We start from the raw sequence: 24486 nt of genomic DNA, 5'->3' as shown, positions 1-24486 counted from the left end.
AGCCCATCAATCCTTCCTCCTTTAGATACCTCTATAACTGGCACACACCTCCTGACACCAAATCCAACATATGATCCAAAAACAACAAACTTCTCTCCATGGCAACCTTCCTCCTGGGTACAAGGGAAGGCTCAGGTGAGCAGATAAGCAGATATTTGCCAACTTCCCATCCATGATATCGAATTACATAGTAATCTTTCAAGTGAGGAATATCCTTGTCTAAATCAACATTCTCTAGCACATCCTCAAGTTCTCCGAAATAGCAATTCCAAATTAGTCGCTTGCACAACAGCCTAGTCGTATCCTTCGTCTCACCTGCATCCTAGTAGCCAAAAATATGGTCCCAAAACATAATTCGCCCTGTATCAATGATCGGCCTTCAGGAACTCATTTCCTCACACCAGCTTCACTACATGAATAATGAGGCCATGATCTATTCTGAGTATGTATTTCAACCTCTTCTCACTTGCCTCCCTCAAAAAAAGGACATTTGGCACTTTCTCCTAACCAGCCTGAGCAGAGTGTCCATTGTTAAAACTCAGAGTTCGCCATCTACCACTCTACAAAACCTTACACTCTCTGTCATATCAAATCTACCACCTTCATTGAATAATAAATGTTACGATTTCCACACTATGGTTAATGATTTCATCATCCTCTCCCATCGAGTCATCATGGATGACTTAATCGTGTTGATGAGTTGGCCAGACTCGTTACTTCTCAATACACATGGATCAATTTAAAGCCTTCAAAGTAGTTAATAGCTTCCCCAATAAAATAATTTTAAGGTAAATAAAATAGCTGCAATTGCTTGACATTTCTTTATATAAGATATCTATATTAGTTTTATTTTAGTCTGTTTTATTTGCATTGGTTTTATAAACTCATGTTACCTACACATTTTTAATTTGGTATATTTATTTTTAAATATATATGTTGGCTATATTTTATTTTTATGTACACGATAACATTAGCATTAACAATATTTATCTATCACCACTATTGATAAAAAAACAATGACAAAATTCAAATTTAATATATCTAATATGCACCTCTATTGATAAAAAAATAATTACAAAATTCAAATTTAATATATCTAATATGCACCTCGTATGATGTAGGTTTCACGAATTTTTTGAACCTACGGAATTGATTCACACGTATTTACATCTGGCAAAGTTAATTGATTGTGGATGACATTAAAATACCAGAGACAATTCTTGCTAATTGCGTGTACAGTCATTCGCTATGTACCCCGGCAACCCTTTACCAGTGTGGCATTAGGTTCTTGTTCTCTAAAAAGGAACCAAAATTGTAGTGTTTCCTATGCCCCTCACCATTACAAGAGACGATAGAGCCTCATACGGTTGTATCTAGAAGCATTCTTAATTCATGAATATGGACTGGAAATATCATATCTGTTCTTGAAGATAAGTCTGTCAATCCCAAAACAGATATAATGTTCTTAAGTCGTCATTTCAATATCTTTAGCTACGAGCTTTTCCTCTGATGCATAATTTTCCACACTTGCCATAGGCATGTCTTCAGGTGCAACCTTTGCATCAGTAAACCGGCTCTTTGTTTGTGCACTTGCCTCTCCATCTGAGACAGAAGCCCTTGGAGGAGATAGAGGTTGCACATCCACATCAGGATAGGCGGCTTTAAATCTTGCCCTCAATCCTTCATCAACTAACCTCACACCATTCAATTGATTACCAAGTGACATCCACCTAAACCCCACAGATTTAACAATACAATTAGATCGTTAAAAATGGTTCAAAAGTAATTAAAACAGAAACACAGACCCATTATTACCATTTATATCATTAAAAATCAATCCTTTAAGATATAGTAATGTGTAAAATATTGGTAGAGTAACATACCCTGCATGAGTGTTATGCATCCGTGCAAACAGTTCAAGCTTTCGAGTACGAGGACTTATTCTTTCTAGCATTGGATACATCTGCCAAAAATACACCATTAGCATAATCTTGAAATCTCTTAAGTATGACAATACAAGATATACCACTGTATAAATCACCAAAGCTCTTGTATTAAAGGGTTTCATCAATAACTTTGGATTTCTAGCTAACTATATCAAATTATGTTACAGGTGTAGAGCCAATTCAGTGATCACAACCAAAAAAAACCAAATATATCTCATTTGCAAGGGCAGTGATGATTATTTCCTTAGCATATGAAGTAGCCCATGAAGTATGTTGGTTCCATGATGAAGCATCGCCTTGTTAGCACCTAGGATTATAGCAAATAGTAATACTAATAGTGGCTATGCTGCCCCGTGGATATTCAGAAAACAATAGAGGTTCAACGTGACCAGATTGTTACAGGCAGACCATTATGTTCAAAGGAACATTCAACTCTTTCAATGTATAGTAATTTGCATATGTTTGAAACCTTTGGAGGATTAAAAAATGTCAAACATTAATACATCCAAATAAATGGATTAGTAATAAAATCAAAAAACATTATCACACTATAAGCTCCATCAAGTCATTCTCCTTCAAGGGCAGATGCAATCCTCATAAAAAGTGGGACATCAAAAAATTCAAGTGTGCAATACTAGTCAAAAGTTGATTCGGGTCACGTAGTGAAATTTCCAATTGGCTAAGGTTCTGCTTACACCATAGAGGGACATGCAAAAGATGTATACATCAGAGGATCAAGTTTAATGTTATCAAAACCCCCAAGTGTTTTTCACATACATTAAGAAAAAGCCACTTATCTGAACTATTCTTTTTGTCAGCGACTTGCCTCAGAATCTTTAAAACAAAGGCTATGCAATGTAGAACAACAAAATCAAACTCATCATTTTATACAAAGCAGCAACAAGAAACAGAATTTTAAAAGTGGTTATTGTTTCCAATTTACAGGAAGAAAATACATCCTTTATTGAAAGGACGCATAAAAAAGAGAAGCCCAACCTCCAAAAAAGGCAATGCAGAATATATCCTTTCGATGGTAAAGGGTCAACTCAAGACTGATGAACCACTGACAACTATCAAATATCTGCAACCTTAGCAGCTCAGTTATTCCAGAAATTTTGGTTACAAACAAACTGCAACTACTGCCTTCCAGAAGCTTTTTCTCTACAATCTCTGCTGACAGACCAAGAAGCACCTACTTCTGGAATGAGGGGCTTTTAAGCTATTTTCTTTTTCTAGATCCTCTCAGCTATGTGAATCTTTCAGTGCAAGACAGATGTTTATGTTTACTTTCGTTTGTTTTTATTGTTCTTCCTCGTCTGTGAATTTTCCTCTATCAAGTGCTGCAACAGGCTGCATCACCAGGCTGACATAATTTTGGGTTGTAACTTACGAATATAGATTAGTTATGACCTTTGAATATGAAGTTCAAATGAAATTTGTACTTTGAATTCATTATTGTACAATTCTTTCAGAAACTGGCAGTACTCTTACTTCATGACTCAATTTTGTGAGGCTTACTGAGGTGAAATTTGGAAGAACTTGGCTCAGCCGCTCTAGTCATTCCAAATATCCAGTTCATAGTAGAATTGTCTAGTGTCTTGCATGGCAAACCTAATAAGCAATTGCTTTGTCATCAGTTCCAAGCACAATTTGTTTATGTTTAATTGCTAGATTCTCTGTTCAGCTACATGTCAATTATTCCTCTCTCCATATGCCTGCTGCAATTTTTGCAAATAGCTTCTTATAACAGAGTATTTTCTTCTCTCCATTCCATGGTTTTTCTATCCATTAAAAAGTACTGCCACTGCATTTTTCTTTGCCCACTGAACGAAGGCATCGGCCAAACTAAGACTTTTTTGGGAGTATCAAAATTAACAGTTTTCAACCTTTAATTATCAAAATTCATTTGTAACATGTAAATACTATACAGTTTAAGATGACGATAAAAGAGAAGACACCTGAAATGCATCAGATGGCCCTGTGGCACTTAATGGCTTTTGAGGAAACATGTTTGAAGATTCAGCTCCAGGTTATGTTCTCATTTTTCTGTGTCAATATTTAAGCTGGGTTATGCTTCATTTATTAGTAGGTTGTAGGCTATCCACATTTTTAAAACTGTCATCTTCTCCAGTAAAGGATACCTAAATAGTCATCTGATAACAATAATTTCTTTTAAGGGTTTGGATTACCTTTGAGTGCTTGAGGCCTATTGTAAGATCTATGTATTTTAAGAATAACGATGACCCTGACTTTGCCCCAGTGTACCATTTTGCTCCTCAAATTATTTAAAGCTGAGGTTTGCACATATTGTGGAGTTTATGCCATAGCACATCCACTAAAATAGTAACATTGCTCCATGGATCTAAGTACAACACGGTAAATGACAAACATATTCTATTGTATATAAATGAAAACATATTTTATACAAGTACATCCTTGCATTTATGTCTGCCCAATGCATCGACTTCTCAGGTCATTCTCTAGACAAGTAGGTGAAACAAATTAGATAGTGATAAAAGCATATAGATGACTGCTAGTTTTTATTCAAAATGATTTTCAATTATGAATATCAGAAACATAGATTAAGTTTCTTCTATTGAAAAAATGCTAAGTTACCAGATCAGCCAAACACCTAAATGTTTCCAGGTACAATTTGTTTTGAAATTGGAAATGGCTTGATTTGCCTGTGGATTCAGCCAAGGCACTTCACTTGGATTCATTTAGTATCATGCCTGTGAATATCTGGGCAATTCCAGCTGTGCCGCTGTGATTCCAAGCAAAAACCCTCCAGTGATCCTTAGGGTATTCTCACGTCTTGATTACATCATTACTCCCACAAATCAATTTCTGTTGCGTCGCTTGTCTCTCAACATGCGTAAAAGGGAAGAGCGCAATTCTAAATAAAGCACAAAAAGACAACAATTCCTTTTGCTCCTGCACAGGAGAATACTGCTCCTTCCCCTACAAAAGCTGGGCAATGCAGAGATATGTATTGTCACTTGTATGTATTTTTTGGTGCTAGTGTTGCTGTGAATGTTTAGCTTTTTATTTGTTTTCTGCACAGCTTAGGTGGTCTTTGCCTTGACTATACCTTCACATGATGGAGGCAACTGGAGGTGGCTAAGAGTAGATATGTCGAGAATTTTAATTAAAGTTGTTTTTCAAAAAGTTTTTGGGTTTTTTAGGTCTCTTTATGTTGGAGGGAATGATTAAAAAAAAGGCAAGGGAAAGAAGTTAGGGCTGTAGTCAATTTAAATTTTAAACATAAGATACATGCAAAAGTTTGTTGTACAGAAAGAGGCAGAAAGCTAACTTTAAGATGTAGTTCATGTTGAGACAAGGACCAGCTAGGACTCGAACCTAGGACCTTCCATACGCTGCTGGAGTGCTCTACCACTGAGCTACTGGCCCCTCTTGGACCAGTCCATCGTCGGTCCGGGTGTGGCTTATTTCCAACACCAACACCCCCCCTTAAGCCACACCTCTCGTGTGCTTGGGGCTCCTAGCTTGAACCTGGCTCTGATACCATGTTGAGACAAGGACCAGCTAGGACTCGAACCTAGGACCTTCCATACGCTGCTGGAGTGCTCTACCACTGAGCTACTGGCCCCTCTTGGACCAGTCCATCGTCGGTCTGGGTGTGGCTTATTTCCAACACCAACAGTTTATACAGTATTTAATTACATCCATTTGAGTATTTGAAGTATTTGCTTCTTGTTTTTATTCCAGATTCACTCCTGTCTTTTGGAATTTTTTTAATACGAGGTTAGAATAGTTGGTCCTAGATTTATTGCAGTCATCTGACTGTAATTACTGATTATGTTGATTACTGATTGTATTATTTTTAATATTGAACAAAGAATATCTATCATTGTAATGTCCCCAATTTAAAAAGGTGACATTTAGTTAAATTGATTTTTATTAAGTTATCAAAACATAAATAAAATATTCATTGATGACTTAATATTAATTAATTTAATTAAATAATAAAATATTATATTGTCACTTTATTAAAAAAAGTCTCCATTTGTCCAGTCGGCCTTATCTTCTAGAAAGTTCACAAAAGTCTTTATAAGGAGGCTTACTGGGAGTTGTAAGGCATGCTGGAGATTTGATAAATGACTACAATTCCTGGAGACGAAAACCTTCAAGAGTTTACAGGAGCTGGACGAAACCCTGGTTCTTCGAAGGGGTGGATTCACAATGGAGTTCACAGCTGGGCCAAATTTGTGAAGTCTCCATTAGAGACAAATTTGTAAGGTTTAGGGTTTATTCAGAAATAGAATATTTGCAGATATTAATGATCAATATCGTCTGATGATGTATTTCTTCCATCTTTATTAAAGAAACATTTTTATATGATTAAGAGCTAGTTGCTTGTGTGCATGATCGAATTACAAACTCGTTATTAATCTGCCGTATCCAATATTTGCATTTCATTCCCACACTTCATCGAAGGCTTCGATATCCCTAGGTTCCGTTAGTTGTGCTTGCTTAGCATTGGCCGAATATATGTTCAATGGTATTGGCGGCAATTTACAGTGGTGTGAGCTCATTTGGGATTATTAATTTGGCACCCGAGTGATATCACCGATGATAATCTACACAGGCCGATTCAATCCCATACCTCCTAAATAGTCTGATATATATATTGAGGGTGGAGATATGCATTCGTCTGATTCCTAATATCGGGAGTTTATCATAGTATTCAGAGTGCAAGCCACTAAATTCTGCAGAAGTCTTCAACGAGCGAGCCATAATAATATCATAGTGTGATAACTGTGATCGGGGAAAGATTATTATTTGAGATTATTTGAAGACGCTTGAAGTAATAATTGCACAGGTTGTGGGAGGAGTCCAGACGGCGATAAAGTGCAGACTCAAGACCGATTGGAGATTACATGCCTTGCCCTTTGTCTCCGACAGGGACAAGGAAATAGTTGCTGGCCGATCCAAGTAACTCCGCCCAAGTCTGAAAAGATAAGATATGTATGTTTCAGCACCTATTGAATATAAGTCATTCTGGGCAATATTTCTGTTCAAATAAAGTATTTTGTGTTTCTGAGTGTTGTTAAGAATCTGGCATCTTTCAATCATGACATTCAAGTTTGACATATAGATATTGAATTAGTATCCTGTATTTCAAATTTGTAATGTTTAAAGTAGTTTTGTTTAGTATATGGATGATATGTGGTATTGTGAACTTATTCCTGTTTTATTGGCTGCAAATATGTATATGATTTTTGTATGTTTTAACTTTTTTGTTCTATGTACCCAGCGCCCCCCCCCCCCCCAAAAAAAAAAAAAAATTGTCACATGGCATACTGTACCCAACCCCGATTTTGATTCAGCAACTTAGAAAAAATGCTTGTTAATTCAATTTTGCTGAACCAAATCTGTTTCAGATGTATACCAATGAACATGGGTCTTGACATTTGAAGTTCACATCAAATTGTTTTACCACTTTATATAAAAGAAAGTTCAACTGAGGAAACAGACAATTAAAACTTACAAAAACCACATAAATCAAAGTCAAATCATATTAAATTACCTCATCTGGCTTTCGGCTTGTCTCACGAACCTCAGAAACAATAACATCTGTGTCAATGTTACGGTTCACTAATGGATTTCCCTTGATACCAACAAGACAATGTTCTTTACTATGATTCAACCAGTGGCCAGTTCTCCCTGTTCTAATGATTCTCTGAAGTTGATTTGTCTTTACCCAAATGATCTCTTCAACACGGCGATAACCCCATAGCTCAAGACTAGATCATGAATATCAAAATAGAGGATCAAACCATTTAGACATTTAACACAGAGGAATGAGCTGCAATAGCACACATGCTTCTAATTTTTTTTGAAACTTCAGGACTCAAAACAACCAATTCAAATGAACTACCATGCATGAAATAATAAAATTTTCAGCTAACAGAAGAGAGAGATACCAATCTCGTCCAAGTTCCATTGCACGTCCAGTGACCCAAAGGAAGATAAGACCGTCAGTCTGCAAGCTAGGTACATTCAAATTCCTCATCTCATCATCAGCCATAGTACCATATGGTAACTCCATATGAATATCCCATGGTGGATCTGCCATAATAACTCCAAACTGGCCCAAAATATCCATTCTGAAATTGCGTATATCACAGTTGATCCACTGTGGTTCCCCAAGTTCAACTTCTGAACAATATTCTGCACGTAATGGTTTTTGTGGTTGAATACTAGTAATACCCATCATAATACCAGCATCTGGAGTTGGATCCAGCTCATAGTGCACATACTTGCACGTCTACAATCATGTGAAAAGGTGTCATCACCACATCTACAATAGAGATAAAATTAACTTTACAAAACAAAATCCCTTACCTTCATGTGTCTACAAGTGTCTAGAAATGAGCAATCACCCAAACTAATATCAGTGTGTAAGGCAATAATCCGCCTGAAGTGAACCTATGGAAACAAAGCACAATGCATACATTAGACAAGCCTTTTATGTGCATGAGTGATAAAAGATTCTAATATATGGATGTGTATCTGTAAACAACCTTCTCACATGCAATAATGGAGCATCTTTGTCTTCTGCAGTCTTCTTTTGTTAAAGCCTTACAGTACTCTTTCAGCTGTGTGCCTCCTTTTGATTTGAACTGTAAAACAAAAGCACAGATGTACAAAGACAGTACGAAGCAATGAGCAAATGTATCACACCAGAAAGCAAATGTTGAGAATGCAAATACAATACCAAGGCTTATATCTAGCTTCTCTTTCCTTCACTGATACCAGGAAAAAGAGAAGCTCACCTTTGCAGCAAGGGCAGTTTCTCTTGCAGTTGGACGATGAATAAGATCATAAAGTTCTTCCCCAGTTTTTGATTTTTGCATCTCCCTGAATGACTTCTTCTTAAGCAATGCTTCAATATCCTTCATGTCATCTTCCTCTGTCCTTTGTTTTGATGATGTGGGAGGGACTAAACCAGGTGACTGCACCATGGGTGGCTTCTGAATAGGAGGAAGACCACTAAATCCCATCCCTTGTGCAGATATTCCAGCAGGTCCAGGCATTCCCATCATACCCATGGGTCTCGGTCCACCTCTTGGCCCCATCATTGACATAGGATTGCCCCCTGGAAACATCGGTGGTCCTGCAACTGGCATGCCTGGAACACCTTGTGGGTGAGGTTCTCCAGATCCCGGCCACATATCTGGCCTTGGAATGCCTGGACTCATACCAGGCTGTACTCTTCCTAACTCCATTCCTCCAGAAGTTCCAGGTGCTGGAACAACACCCATGCCATTTGAATTATCAATAGTTTTAGTACTCAGAAGCTGTGCCGCTTCAGGAAATTCCTTTGCTAATCGGTTTTGGTCAACTCCCAATATCATTATCCTATTTCTACCACTAACTGCAAAATCTTCCAACTCTACTCCTGTATTTTCATCTGCAAAAGCTTTCAAAGCCTTTTCCACAGCTGCAATAGCCCCAAATTCTCCGCCCAGTTCAATCAGGATATTCTTCTCAGCAGGAGTGCAATATCCATTTTCTAATTTCCTGAGGATTGCAGCAGAATCAAGGGGCACAAATGGTGTGCGCTCAAGTAAAATTGCAGCAACCATAACTTTAACAATATTAAGACCTCTAGGATGCAAAGCATTGCCCTCATTGCCTCCTTCTCTGAACGAATCACCTCCCTTCTCACCATCATCCAGCCTAAGCAACCGGGATCTAATGTCTGTTTCATCAGTACCACTCACAAGATCCACTCTTGAGAAACCATTTCTATCATCAGAATGAGAGGGACCACCAACTGTAAATAAAGCTTTGGCACTAGATGAATCTCTTGAGTGTGAACCAGAACCTCCATGATGACGCTTCCGTGGCCTTGCCCTCTTATTTTGATCTTCTCCCTTAAAGGCAGAAATTACCTTTAAAGAAAGGTCCAAAGTGCTTGCAAGGTTAGGTACAAGATTGTCCAGTGCACAGACAAGCTCATCCTGGACAGCACACCTATCCTCAATGCGCTCTATTAACTTCTGGGCCCTCTCCTTCAGAAATATCAGTTCCTCGTTTCCTTCAATTTGCACGTCTACTTTTGCCATCACAGCCTGTTTGCAAACAAAATAATGGCATATCAAACCAAGGTAAGCTAAATATGAATAAAATGACAAAATGTGAACAGAATCCAAAGGAAAATAGAATAATTTAATTCAGTTTAATGTAGATATGATTGTACACTAGCAGCCACAAATTAAATGAGACTGAATACAGTACATATTCCAAAAAGTAAACAATGGGAATAACTAGTGCATCTTCTAAAGAGATGAAAACTGAGATAGAACAAAAACAAGTAGTAGAGAACAGATCTAAAGAGGCAATGCCTGAAAAGTCAAAGCCAAGTCATGGAATCACTTCCCAAGAATTCAAAGTTGAGATGAGGTCTGCAATGGACCTTACTTGAAAAGAAAACACACTCTGGAAAATGTAAGGGACAGCGTGTGATTTGAATTGCGGAGCCAATTTAAGAAGTCAACCTTCAAGTACAAAAGGATAATCCCACAAAGTAATTTTTTTATAACAAACTATTGCTCCTGTTTGAAGAAAAATAGATTCGAGTTACTTGTTATTAGGGTTGACATTTAAAACGAAGGCATTCTTCATAACCAATACAGAATGCTATGAAACAAGATAAAAAGGACCTACAATATCTAAGAGCTTGTAATTATTTTATACAAAAATTCCATTCCACCTACAGTTCACGCTATAATGTCCCAAAGTTACAGACTAGACACCTAAAGAAATAACTGCAGTAAGTCTATGCAATAGGAGTCCATTTCAATGCAGGTGAGAGCTTCTCCTAGTTTTCCTGTAAAGATATAGCAACATCACACCTCTCACACACTCGACTAGGAAAAATTCATTTTTCTCCTTAATTTTATGAGAGACAATTTTCTTTGGTGGCACCAAATTTATTATCCACGGATCTTTTCTGGGCTTAATGTAAACAAATTTGCAATATTTTTTTAATCTGGGAGTGCAACCATTTAGGCTATAAGCAGATTGGAAAGTTCAAGTTTACCACTAAGCTTGGTTACGATGCCAAAATTCAAGTTCGCCCTAAGATTGTTCACAAGGCCATAATTTAGGTTTACCACTAGGATTACTAACGAGGCCAAAATTCAAGTTTGCCACTGAGCTTTGTCAGCGGGCAAAAAGTTCAAAACTACAAAAGTTCGAACAATATCTAAGGTAAATGGAAAACAATCACATTGTCATTGAAAAAAGGGGTCTCCTCAGTAAAGCCCTAAAACCCACCTTTACCTTTTTAGTTTTAAATGCAGTATTCCTTTAAACCTTAGTTCTAGACAAAATTCATTAGAACGAACATCTCCCAGCAGCAATATTCCTCCAAGGGACGATTGCATAGCTCTGCACCTTCATTGCAATGCATTTATTCAATCCCTAGAGTTTCCCTATTCAGTTGTAGACTAGAAGTTTGAATAAGTAGCACATATCCAAAAAACAACACCATGCCAACGGTTGGAACTTACACTATACATCTGGTAACGTCCAAGATTTTTTAGTTTGAGGTTTGAGGATTTAGGGTTAGTGATTTTCCAACATTAATAAGAGTGCACTTGAAATTCATGATAAACAAGATTAACATCCTGGAAAGTTTTAAAAAAAACCCTAAATCTGAGAGAAAATTAAATAACTCCTGAGTTGAATTTAGATACGAAGCCACACTCAGAAGATTGAATAAATATAAAAACAATTCAAACATATCAGAAAAATTAGAAATAAAACACCAAAACGTACCTTCTGAAAACTTTTGCATTCGATTTGAACTCTGTTGAAACGTATAAAATTTAAGCAGCCGACACTATTTTGAGGCCGCAGAATGTGAGCGACGAAAAAATATAACTAAAATTAGAAGTCCTGAGATGAAAAGAGAAAATAGTCAGACAATCAATTGCTTAGCTTTTTATTTGTAAAACATTTGCTTTTATCATTCCCATGAAGGGTTTTTTGAACTTTGATCTTTCCATTTTTTTCTTCTCTAGGGTTTTATGTTAAATTTGATATTGAGCGTTCAGGATTAATATGTGTCAATTTTGTCAAACTCATTTAAGGTATAATTTCAATCTCGTTTTATATAGGGTTGAAGACTTTGTGCTTAATAAGACTTGATCTTTCATGAATTCATTTAGAACCATTCAACTTTACCAACAAACAAGGATAATTTGATGATAATACAAAAATTTTGAGGAAAAATTGGTCTACAATTTTTTTGTTGATGTAATATTTTATTCACTTTAATATGTTCTTTCTATAGTTTGATATTGCATATATTTAACTAGCATGACTACTATATTGTTTAAAAATTATGTAAAGTAAATCAAGAGATATCAATTTAAAGATATTGTTGAAGATTGACATAATCTAATTTAATGTTGCTTAACCTACATGGATGGCTAGGCAACATTTGGTTCTCTTTTTTAATAATCTTAATAATTAATGCTAAGAATTCATGCAAAGGGTCACTTAGCTTGGAGAAAAATATAATTCCAATCTATGTTTCTATTAGCTTGACCTTCAAGTTTACAAGGGTTATTTTTCTCAATTGGATTTGCTTGAGTCATCAAAATACATTACAATAATTTATGTATTCTTTATTACAATCTCAAGTAAGGTGATAGTCTAATGGAGAAGTCAAACCATAGACCTAAAATGTATAGTGAAAAGCCTTATGATACCATGACAATGCTACAGGGTTCTAATAGTATGTCAAATAGACCACAAAAGTAACAAAGGAAAACATGAAATAAGAAGAGACAACATTTACATCAATGACAACCTTTAAACATAGACAAATACCTTTAAATTCATCAAAGAAGTCAAGTTCTTTGCTAGAAATGTTGGAGACATGTTGATTTGAGTGAAAGTGTGTTGGCAATGTATATTGTCATTGATGTCAACACTGGTGTCTGGAAATATGTATTGTCACTTAGTTTGGGATAGAGATAGACGTGTTATGATTTTCGATACTTCATATGGCAATATGATTGGACATGTGGTGATAGTTTGTTCATTGGTGGAAAATTTCATTTGAAGGCTTATTAGTTGATGACTTATCTATCTGAAGTCAATCGACGATATGTGATGTTGTAGATTCTTAAGGTTTATCATATGTTCATGTTGAAGACACATGTGTTGAGTTTACTTCCTCTAGAGAAGATTTTGCGATTGTGTTGGTTCAATTTCATCTAGTAGTTGAAGAAAAAATGTCTAAGTGTTGAGTTAGTGAGTTTACTTATGTCTACGAGTTAGTATTTTTCTCTACATTTCTTTGCATTGCATCAGTTTGTTGTGCAGATCTAGAATTTGGTTTAGCGGTGGGTTTTGCACATGATATCAATTTTTAAGTTAATTTGATCACCTACGGAAAAAAGTTATGAATGTCCAATCCTTCAGTTCCAGTTTGTCAAAAGAATTGTTTCGGGTCATACAGAAGAATGCTCTTCTGCATGGACAGTTGTGATAGTGTAGATTTAGGAACATGTTGTGGATAGTGTCTTGGTTCTATGATAGGCTTTTTTAGGTCCTTTGGTGAAATGGTGAAATATTTATTACTTATTATCATTTTGCAGTCTATAGGTGTTACAAAGTGCTTGACAGTTCAGTGATCTACTACTTGTATATTGACTTCCAATGGTTAGTGTGTACATGTAAAATTCATCTTATAAAATATCAATTAGAAACAAAGAGAAATCATGAATCCCTATCTAATCAAAGAATTCTAACAAATAGACAATGAAATAATGCAATATCAAACAAATAGGAATTAAAAGCATTCAATGAAACTCCCTATTCCAAGATTGCATATAGCTTCCATTGCTATTCTCTTCTTTGTGGTATGATGGCTCTTAGATATTGTGTTGGTAACCTACAAGTGACACAAAGATTCAAAGTTCGTGATTGTTGAGTAATTGTCCAGGATTTAGGAGGAGGAGGAGTAGGATTGAAAATGAAGATTGAATGCTCAATTTATAGATTTTTGGATGAGATTGATTGAAAGGTGGAATAGATTGATCAAGAGGTGTACCGTGGAACTCAGGTGAGCTCACATGCTGATTGATAGTTGAACTGTTGACTTGGAGGTGAAACAGAATAGATTGAATAGATTAATTGAGTCAACTGATTGAGAAAAAGTTAGCTGAAAGAAGAAAAAGAATGATTGGAAGAAATAAAGAAGATGACAAAGAAAGCTTTATTTAGAAAAAGCTAACTAGAAGATGGAAATAGAGATTGGAGAGATAAATGATTTAATTAATTTATTTATTTAGCATGTGCTTGCACTTTAACTTAGATTTTTAATTTAATCTTTGCATGAAATTTATTCAAATAATTGAATTTATTTTAAATTCAATTTAGTATTTGAATATATTTAGAACTTGACTTTGATTTTCAATTTGGTTTTTGAAATCATGCACATGTATTTGAATTTTGGAAGAATTTAGAAGACTATGAAATTAGAATTTGGGGATTTAGAAATGGGAGAATTAATTAGTTAATTAAATAATTTAAAGAAACTATTTAATTATTTAGAAATGAAATTTAATTAAATAATAAAGATTATTTAAATTAAAGGAATTAAATCATAATTAATTAAGTAATAAATATTTAATTAATATTTAGAAAAGGGTTGAATGATTAGATGATCAGAGATAGAAATTAAGAATATAATTATTTAAATAATAAAGATTATTTAAATTGGGAATTAACCATAATTAATTAAATAATTAATATTTAATTAATATTTAGAAAATGGTTAAAATGATTAAATGATGATAGAATAAGAAATAGAATAATTAGTAAGATGATGAGGAAATATAAAATTAGAAGAATATGACTAATTAACTTAATTAAATAATTAAAGAATTATTTAGCTAATTAGAGGAATAATTAGTACATGATAAATGAGACATTTTTAGGTGTCTACAGTTAGTTATCTCAAGAGATGAAAGAAGATTTTTTTTGTTGGGCCACATGTCCTTCTTGGTGGTTTGCATTCTATTTTTAAGGATATTTGTGCAAGATATTAGTTTGTGAGAAGCAGCTATGTTGTTTGTGGCCAACTTAGTGTGTTCATATGATAGTGGATTGTTCAAACCTATTCTTTTTGGGTTGAAACATGTTTTGATGATGCATTATTATGTTGTTGAGGTCGACATGTGTTGAATTGAACCACAACTTATTTTGGTGAAGTTACATTGTGTTTTACCTATAACTTGTCACATGTTTCGCTTATTGGGTTCTATTTGGCTAACCTAATAAAGTTCTTGGATGCAGTGAAGGGTATATATAAAGAATGAATCATTTGTGAATGTAATAGTTATGTGTGTTATGATCACATAGTGTGAATATCATAAGTGATGTTAATTCTATGAATTGTGTAGAGTTAATGTGACAGAATCAGATTTGAGCTTTAAAGAGGACTATAATATCAGTATTTGAGATGCTTCATCTACAATAGTTCAACCAATATTGTTTATTGTAAATTTTTTATAGCCATGTTATTATATCTTGCTCTGAAGAAGTGATAATCTCAGGGCAAATGGGCAACATTCTTTTTAAACTACGATTGGTAGTGTTGCGTATTCTGCGTGTTTTGATTGGAAGTCAAGCACCGAGATGGTACGATCCAAATTCATTGAGCAGACGGAGGGCCCTGGATGCATGAAAGTGAGGGCATAAAGAAGAGGTTGACTTGGGGACATCCATTTATGAACAAAAAGGGCATGAATGGTTGAGTGTTTCAACTACTAGAATAGTTCAAAGGAGAATTTCAAGAAGAGTAATCCATGCAATATTCCTTTTCTTGACTTATTCTAGCAGGTTGATTAAGTAAGGTTGGGCCTTACTATTTGATAAGGCACTGACTCAAGATCAATTAGTGTTAGGTCAATGGGGATAAGCTAAATCTAGATCTGCTCGATCTCCGACAATTGGCCATGGGTCTCCATCCCAATCTCGAAATGTAGATGGACATGGGTCTAGATAATTCCTAATGAGTGAGTTTGCTCCCGGAATAGTAGAGGATGTGTATAAACCCCACAAGTCCTTGTATCTTTCCCTAAGGCAGTGTACCTAAAATAAATATTGTAATAACTGTTTATATGTATTGTGCACTGACTCTCACTGTGGTTTTCAATGTAAAATTTTTGGTGTCTTTATGTCACGAACCAAATTTAGACTAGTAATTTTTACTTTATATTATCATGCTAGACATTGATACATGATAAAAATTTATATTATGATGCTAATAAATGTGCTTGATATTATTTAATGCCATTAGCGACATTATTTTAATGTGATGTTAACTATCATGATATTTGATAGTATTGATGACATTTTATTATAATGATAATTATGTGATGATGTTAATGAATTTTTATATGATGATCTGATGTTTCGTCGAGTGTGAGGTGGATGTGGGGTCGATCGTCGAAGATAGACATATGACTGAGGAGGAGTTTTCTAGTTTGTCGGTAATGACTCACAGAATGTGAACATGTACACGCACACACTAATAAATAATAATTAAATAGACTAATTACATTAAGTATTAAAACCAAATTAAAAGTTTGAAAAGTTTATAAATAAATAAACTAATTATAATATTGAATTAAATTAAATTCGAATTAAGATTTTCGAAAGATAAAATATTAAAAATTAAAATTAAACATGTTGAAATTAACACGAGTTTTAAAATGAAAACTTAAAATCGAACTAGTTATAAATTCTTGTCAACTCTCTTTTTTATTTTCATAACTTGCTAATCCAATTGAGTTACCTCACTTGATCTCCTCCATTCACTCATGTTTTATCAGTTTATATCCACACTTTGAGAATCGATTCTCTCAACCCAAAAAGAATAAAACCCAGAGAGATATTGAAATGTGAGCATCTCTCTTTGCTTTCACCTTGACTTGCTAAGTCTACAATAGAATTATATCGCCCTTCTTATTTTCTTTTTTCGGGTCATTGGCATGAAATTGGGTTGTCTAGTAAGGCGTGGAAGGTGAAGTAGAAGGATAGAGCAACCAACAATAAGCCACGCCTATCCATCTTTGTTTTGCAGTGTGATCAGTTAGCACAGGAGATTGATTTAGTCTGTGGAGAGCCGCCCTTTCTCCTTTTTCCTTCCACGTTGGATTACAAGGTGAATTTGTTTCTTCTTTTTGTTGTTTATCACCTCCTCCCTTCTGTTTCATTTCTATATTTTCGGTGGATCGATTTATTTGGGTTAAGATTTTTGTTTCAAGTAAATTATGCGAAGTATACTTTATGTCCACACCCCCTGTCTGTCATCTTTTCCACAGTTGTGCAAGGTGAATTGAACTTTATCTCCCCGTCTCATTCTCATATTCTACCAAATTAGTAGGGGTTGATTTTCTTTGTGGTATTCATTGTTGACTTGATCGATCTGCACAATTTACTAATAATAGGTTTTTAAATATTCTTTGTTGTTACATAGTCGATTTGTTGTGCAAATCACTCCCTCACATTCTTTATTTTTGTTTTTGGAAGTTTTAAATAGAGATTATAGCTCCCTCTCTTTCTTTGTCTTGGCCGATTTTCTTTTGATAATCGTCTTGTCACCATTTTGGTATTTTGATTGATAGTCTTGATTTAATATGATCAATAGGACTAGTTTTCTAACAAAAACTAATTGGTCTAATTTATATGTTGTTGTGATTATAAAATTTCATAATTGGGTAAGACCAAAAGAATTTTTTTAATAAATTTAATCTGAAAGGGGTTGGATGTAAATTGGAAAGATGTGCATGATTATGGGGTAAACCAAGGAAGGGTGTTCCTTTCACCTACCCCAAAAGGCTTAATTTGGCCAATAACTTAATTAATCTTCTCCTTGCCATAACACATGTAGCTAAGTTCAACAATTTAGTTTTTAGATACTACATGCATGCATGGGCTCCATTCTCGACAGTTAGTTCTAATTTGCTAGGAAACTCTGTTGTGAGGGACGAGAGTTCATCATGAGCACCGAGAAGTGTAAGCTTCATATGGTTGGGCGGATAAAATGCCTGGGTCATATGTTCGTCTTCCGGATTGTAGATGGAGGTGAGTCCGATGGCAAAGGAGACGATACATCCAGAGACAGAGATTCATTGTAAAGTCCTATGGACTATTATATATTGTATTATTGTATTTTGTAAATTTGACCAATGCAGTCTCATGATCAAGCTATGTAAGCTATGTAAGCTATGTAAAGGGCCTATGAGATCTATTGTCAAAGATGCGACAGGAAGTGGCCATGAGAATGTAACTAAAATAAAGTAAGGTAAAACCACCAACCCACTAACCTACTAATATGTGTCAATCATGTGCATGACTCATTGCTTATGTGTTTCATTTATGAGTTGTCTTTTATTTCTTTCATGAATGCATGGTTGCATGATATGATTTAAGTTGATAAGTTATATTTACACTTTAGCACATTAACCTTACTTTATTAAAATCATTAAATTAACAATAGATATTTGTAGTTCCTCACACACCTTAACTCTAGTTTACAATAGTTATTTAATTATCATAGCATTTTGTAAAGTTTTAGTTATCATTAAATTATCTTATTTTCATATGCACACTAACTATGGGTTTGTGATTTATCATATTCGCATGTTATTTTCTTAGCTTCTACATGCACATTACATCTAGTTTCATCTCACCTCTATTTATTATATGAACGCATGTTTGTATGTATGATTAATCTTGTACTTTAACTTAACAGAATTTATATTCATTTGAAAAATGCATGTTAGACTATTATTTCGATATTTACGATGAATTTTGTGCTCATACTAATGGTAATTTGTTATTTAATTACAATAATGTATGTAGATTTTAATAAATGTACGATGGATTTATTTATGTTAGCTATTCTAAGGTTGGGACTAGTGGGTCCTTACACTTTATGTGGTGTATGCTTTTTTCATGTTCTTAACTTTCGCAAATCTAGATTAAAAGTCATAAGGATTATTGAGTGAATGAATTTTAGAGTATGCTAATTCACCCCCCCTCCCTCTTAGCATCTGGGTGTGTCCAACAATTGGTATCAGAGCTAGTTTCCTGAAGCAAGAGTTCAACAACTAAGGTAGATTCTATGTTTGAACACATGGGGTCTAGAGTGACCCTTAGTAGAAAGATTAGTTTAGAAGTAGATACAAAGGACATGAATCCTGAAGAATGGATATTGATCTTATTGATGGAGAATTAGATCTTGATGAAGAACTCAAAACCTCTCTTAATAATCTAGATGATGTTAAAGTTGAGTGCATAAAACATTAGGACCGACTTATGATAGCACAAAGGCTGATTGATAGGCTAAAGACTTCGATTGCAAAAAAAGAATGAAAACAAGAGATGTGATGATGAGCTTAAAAAGGCAAAAGATGACATAATCAATCTGAAGATTCAAATTGAAGAAGGAAAAAATACTATTGATTGCCTTGAAGCCAACCTACACAAGAAGTTTTCTAAATACACAAAGCTTAAGGAAGAAGTGGTTATCTTAAGAAAGGAGTTGAAGGATGCAAAAGAACAAATTGACAAAGGATTGAAACTTAAAGGTGGTAGCAAAATGCTCAGTGTGTATAAATCGCCTAAGGACAAGGGAGGTCTTGTCTTTGAGCAAGAAGAATGCTTTGAAATTGATAAAGAAAAAAGAAAAAGTGCAAGATGAATTCAAGAAGGAAGAAGGCAACATGATTAACTTCACTAAAATTCAGAAAAAAGAAGAACTTCAACAATTCAGTACCCAATCAAGTTGCTCAAACTAGGTATTCTCAATCATTTAATGGAAATTATTTCTCCTACAATATGTTTGGGCATAAAGTTGTTCCATGTAGAAGCAAGATGAATCAAAACTCATTTAGGCCTTCAAGATCTCAACCTTTTTATGGTCAATTGTTTTCTTGCAACAAATATGGTCATAAACCTAATGAATGTAGAAGCAAAATGACAAGGAATGATTTCATGAACACAAACAATGTTAGAAGTGTTCAATCTTTCAATGGTCGTTGTTATACCTTGTAGTGTCGTAAATTGTCACCAAGCCAATTTACACCTCATGTTTGTGCCCCTACTTTAGCACGTCTATCTCGCATCTCCTATCTGGGTCCATTCAATGCCTTAACTCCAACTTTTATGACTCATACACCCACCAAATGATCCTTTGGAGCTATGTCCTCCTCCCTGGACCTTGATTTTGGTCCTTGATTAAGGAGGACCAAGGCGTTGGACCGGAATGCCCAACGCCCTTGTCCCCCTCAATAGGGACCATTTTTCAAGGGAGAGGTGTGACCTATCTCTCCAACAAGAAATAAATTTTGTGGCTCAATATTACCGTTGGAGGTCGGACTAATTGGTAAATTGACCTAGATCATTATATATAAATACATTAATCAATTCATTTCAATCCTAAGCAATCTAAGTATTCACATTCAAGCAATCAATCATTCAAGCAGATGTGTTCATCATCAAGCATTTCCATAGGTCTTCAAGGTTGCATATTCTTGATTATATCATTGCGGATAAAGTTATAATATTCATATGTAAGCATATGTGTGTGATTAGGGTTTTGTCATGTTCAAGCCTTTTCATACAACATATGTGATTACATTCAAGAAGAAAAGCATCGTTATTAGTCATTACAGATTTGAGGTATATCTTTCCATTATTTATTTTCGTATTTGCAATATTCCATTCAAGGTTAATTCCTAAATCGGGGCTTAACTTAGACAAAATCCTATTTCCAACCTATTTACCCTTCTTTCTGTGTGTAGGAAGCAGGTACAAAGCTATGATCTTCAAGATAAGATTTATTTACAGAGACGAATCAATCCCCCATTCAAGTGCGAAAAGTGCAGAGGACTAGAGCGACTCTCACACCGGTCTTGACAAATCAGGAGCTCCTTCTGGGAATAGGTTTGAATCCTCTTATAATCCTCAAATCCAGGTTCATGGCTCCATCCAATGACTGTAGCTCATTTTTCGTGCATAATTACTTCAATTTCAACATGTTTGCCCTAATTTCAACATCTTCAATAAATTAATTCAACTCAAGGGAAAGAAGAGGTACATTCAACACCCTTGGAATTAGATGAGAATCTATATCTATTAGATTTAAATATATCTAATTCCTATCTTTCCCTAATGTATTGGTCCCCAAGTCATAAATTAAAGGTTTCTTCCTTCCATGGTGAAAACCCTAATTTTTCACCATTACATACCTACAAAAAAATTGGTCATAAGGCTATTGAATCTAGATCTAATATGACAAGGGATGAAAATGGCTGGCAATGGTCCTAGATGTTACAGTTGCAATAAATATAAACATATTGCATATTTTGTAGAGGGAATAATGTTAGATCATCTAATCAATAAAAGAGGATTGGTGTTGAGCACGAAAAGAAGATGATGAAAGAACAATGGGTAAATAAATTCGAAGGAAGTGATGGAAAGAATGAGGAGAGCAATGTATGCAATGGATTTGTTACAGGTCTAGGATGGTGTAGGTTCTTGTTTTGAAAACTAAATGAGATAGCATTACCCAAGGGGGACCTTTAGTCGCAAAATCTATCAAACCCCTTGTGAATGATAGATGTTGAAATGGTTAGCATATTGGAAGAGAGGCTTAGGATTTAATGGTCTAGTGAGTTGAAGTTTGTTGATGCAGTTTCCAGAGTAGATGGTTTTCTTGTGGAGGAATGCGAAGAGTTTTTATTGTTGTTGTTTGATAGAGAACAAAAAGATGCCAAAAAAAGTTCATCCAATGCCAAATTTTGAGGGTAGGTAAAAGTGGACCGAAGAAGAATCTGCAGTGCAATTGTTTGCACAAACCCTATCCATCCATTTTTAGGTATTTCTTAGTTAATTTTCAATACTCTTGTACTCTATAAGTTTATTATGGCTACACCTAGGGTTGTCAATGTGATGGACAAACCTCAACCAATTTTCAAGAAAAGGCTATACAAATCTAGTTTAATTGATGTTGCTGGTGCATTCTCTCAAGTACCTCCTAATGTAATTCATTCTGAGGATGTGAATATCTATATCCATGCTCACATGGAAGAGAACAATCACATGAAGATAATGGAGTTCAAAGAAGAAAATGTGTAGATTAGTAAGTTTGTGTTGAAACCTGAATATGTCGTCTCGCAAGTGTTGTAAATATGTTCTTGTCTTGTTATTGATGCCAAACTTGTTGTCTTTGATGTCAACCAAGGTCCAAAAGTTGGTCAGGAAGTATGTGATTAGTGGTGCTATATCAAGTGACTGCTCATGAGTTCATATTTATGTATGGAGATTAGTGGAGTTTGGTGTAGTTGATATATTTGGTTGTCTTATGACTATTCCAACGCATTGAAGATGCACTTAGATGTCCGCAGGAGATTTTGGTTGAGTTTGACTATTTCAGTGAACAGTCTGTCAAACTAAGTTCAACTTTCTAGTCTAAATTATGCTGCATTGATTCATATTTGATTGCAATTAAAGTATGATGTTGGTGGATGCAAAAGAATATTATATACAAGTTTTTATGGTCTCATTTGATCCACAATTGATTTGGTGTTACTTTGAGTATCAATTCTTTAGTGATAGTGTACTTGTTTGCAGAAATGTCTCGCATTCCTTAGCTTTCTAGTGGTTTTGGTGTTGTGGTTCTCTAATGGTGTACCATCTGCAAGTGTTGTGAAGGTCCACATCACATTTTGAGTATGTTTAACCCGGTTCCTCTATTGATTCTATTCTCTAGAGCCAACTTGAGTGTTTTTGGTTTGTATGGTAGTGTGCAAAGTTGAAGGTGATGATTTGGAAACTGACATGAGGGTGTGCTAACATGGTGTGATGCTTCACACATATTGTTTCCCTTCTACATTACTTTTAAGAATTTTTTTGGGTTGGTTTATATTCTACATGTTACATCTAATTAGGTCAACCTAATTGTTGTATTTTCTTTACGTGGATGATATATAAAGGAAGAGATCTTTTGGAGGATGGTGTGTGTGTGTGTATGAATTGGATGAGAAGTAGTATATAGTGTTTGGTGTAAGTGAAAATGTGTGCAAGTGTAGATGAGCATCGCCATGTTATGGTGCTTTTGTATAGTTTATTTAGTGTGTTTGTTGTTTTAGCGCTAGTGTGTAGTGGTTTTAGTGTGATTGTTAGCAAAATAGCGCTATTGTCCGAAAAATAGATGCCCCAGTTTTAGAAAAAATAATCTCTTGATGTCGTTGTTGAGAGGATGGATGGATAAGTTGTTTTGAATCATAGAAGCCCCATTGAGACTAGGTCATTATGATAAATACTTGTTGCAATCTAGGTTTGCCATGATCGCTTACCTGTTGAGACCTAGAGATACTTGATCAAAGTATCTGTTGATAGTCGAGGTTTAAACTTAAAAAAGTTTGAAACAAAATAACTGATGATAATGTTGATGTGTGTGTGTAGGAGGATCTTCCCGTGCTACAGATCTGGGAGCGGCATTCGGCCACGCAGCAGCAGTGAGATCAGTTGACTGAGGTAGAGATTGATTGTGTCGCGGCTACTGGACTATATGACATGATGTACATGTTCGTGATTCGGACGAATCGCAGACTTGTGACTGCATTAGCAGAGCGGTGGCACAGCGAGACCTGCACATTCCATTTATTGATGGGAGAGATGGCCATTACATTGGAGGATGTGTGGAGGATTTTGCACATTCCTATCTAAGGGGATCAAATTATTTATGACCGAGGATTGGGTACAACAGCGGTACAATGGATATTTGATGAGGATGTCTATATCCAGGATGGCTTGATCGCATGGGAGGAGATAGCAGCGTTATATGAGCCATTACCAGCTATTTTATCAAGCATTGTCGGGGGTTTGTTGTGCCCCGATCGATGATCGCATAGACTGGTCGTGGGTTGGGGCCAGTTGATTGAGCACATGGTGATAGATGGGACCCGCTATGCATGGGGGCCATGTGTGCTATCACACCTATACAGGGAGCTTCATGAGTTGGTTTACTGAGAGACGAGCTCTCTAGGGGTTGGTATTACTGTGTTACATATTTGGGCATGGGAGCACCTGCCAGTTACATGACTGGTATGTCTGAGATTCAGGGCGGTAGATCAACCCTACATGTACATGTACAGAGGTATGATGAGTCAGCCCCACCTGGGGAAGTTGGAGTGGTGGTGGTGGGCATTGGATGTTTGGATGTAGTGATATGGAGGCCATACATTGAGTGTGAGCCTTGGGAGGATGATACAGTGGCTTTGCCTTATTGCCGAGTGGATCAGGGGAGTATGCAAGGATGGTACGAGAGAGATCCCAGTGGGGACCAATGTTACTGTATGATCAAGCCTTATCTGAGTTCTAGACTTTATAGGCGAGACCATGGCATATGAGGTCAGGGATTGTGGATGCAGGAGTGACAGAGGAGTACACAGAGTATCATACAGCACATCCT

General features: G+C 35.5%; 1 protein-coding gene across 1 annotated transcript; it reads right to left on the bottom strand.

The window, feature by feature from the left end:
• Positions 1–1025: 1025 nt before the first annotated feature.
• LOC131033125 (N6-adenosine-methyltransferase MT-A70-like) lies at positions 1026–12019 on the bottom strand. The gene is made up of 8 exons (XM_057964257.2): positions 11760–12019; positions 8747–10048; positions 8495–8593; positions 8316–8399; positions 7895–8238; positions 7498–7714; positions 1884–1963; positions 1026–1730 (listed from the first exon to the last, which is right to left on the bottom strand). The coding sequence occupies exons 2-8, from the start codon at positions 10040–10042 to the stop codon at positions 1466–1468; spliced, it is 2385 nt and encodes a 794-aa protein (XP_057820240.1). The 5' UTR covers positions 10043–10048; positions 11760–12019; the 3' UTR covers positions 1026–1465.
• Positions 12020–24486: the final 12467 nt, after the last annotated feature.

The sequence above is a fragment of the Cryptomeria japonica genome, chromosome 4 (assembly GCF_030272615.1).
Source record: "Cryptomeria japonica chromosome 4, Sugi_1.0, whole genome shotgun sequence".
Taxonomy (NCBI): Eukaryota; Viridiplantae; Streptophyta; class Pinopsida; order Cupressales; family Cupressaceae; genus Cryptomeria; species Cryptomeria japonica.
The sequence above is the reverse complement of the archived record's forward strand: the minus strand, read 5'-3'. Positions and strand labels throughout refer to the sequence as shown.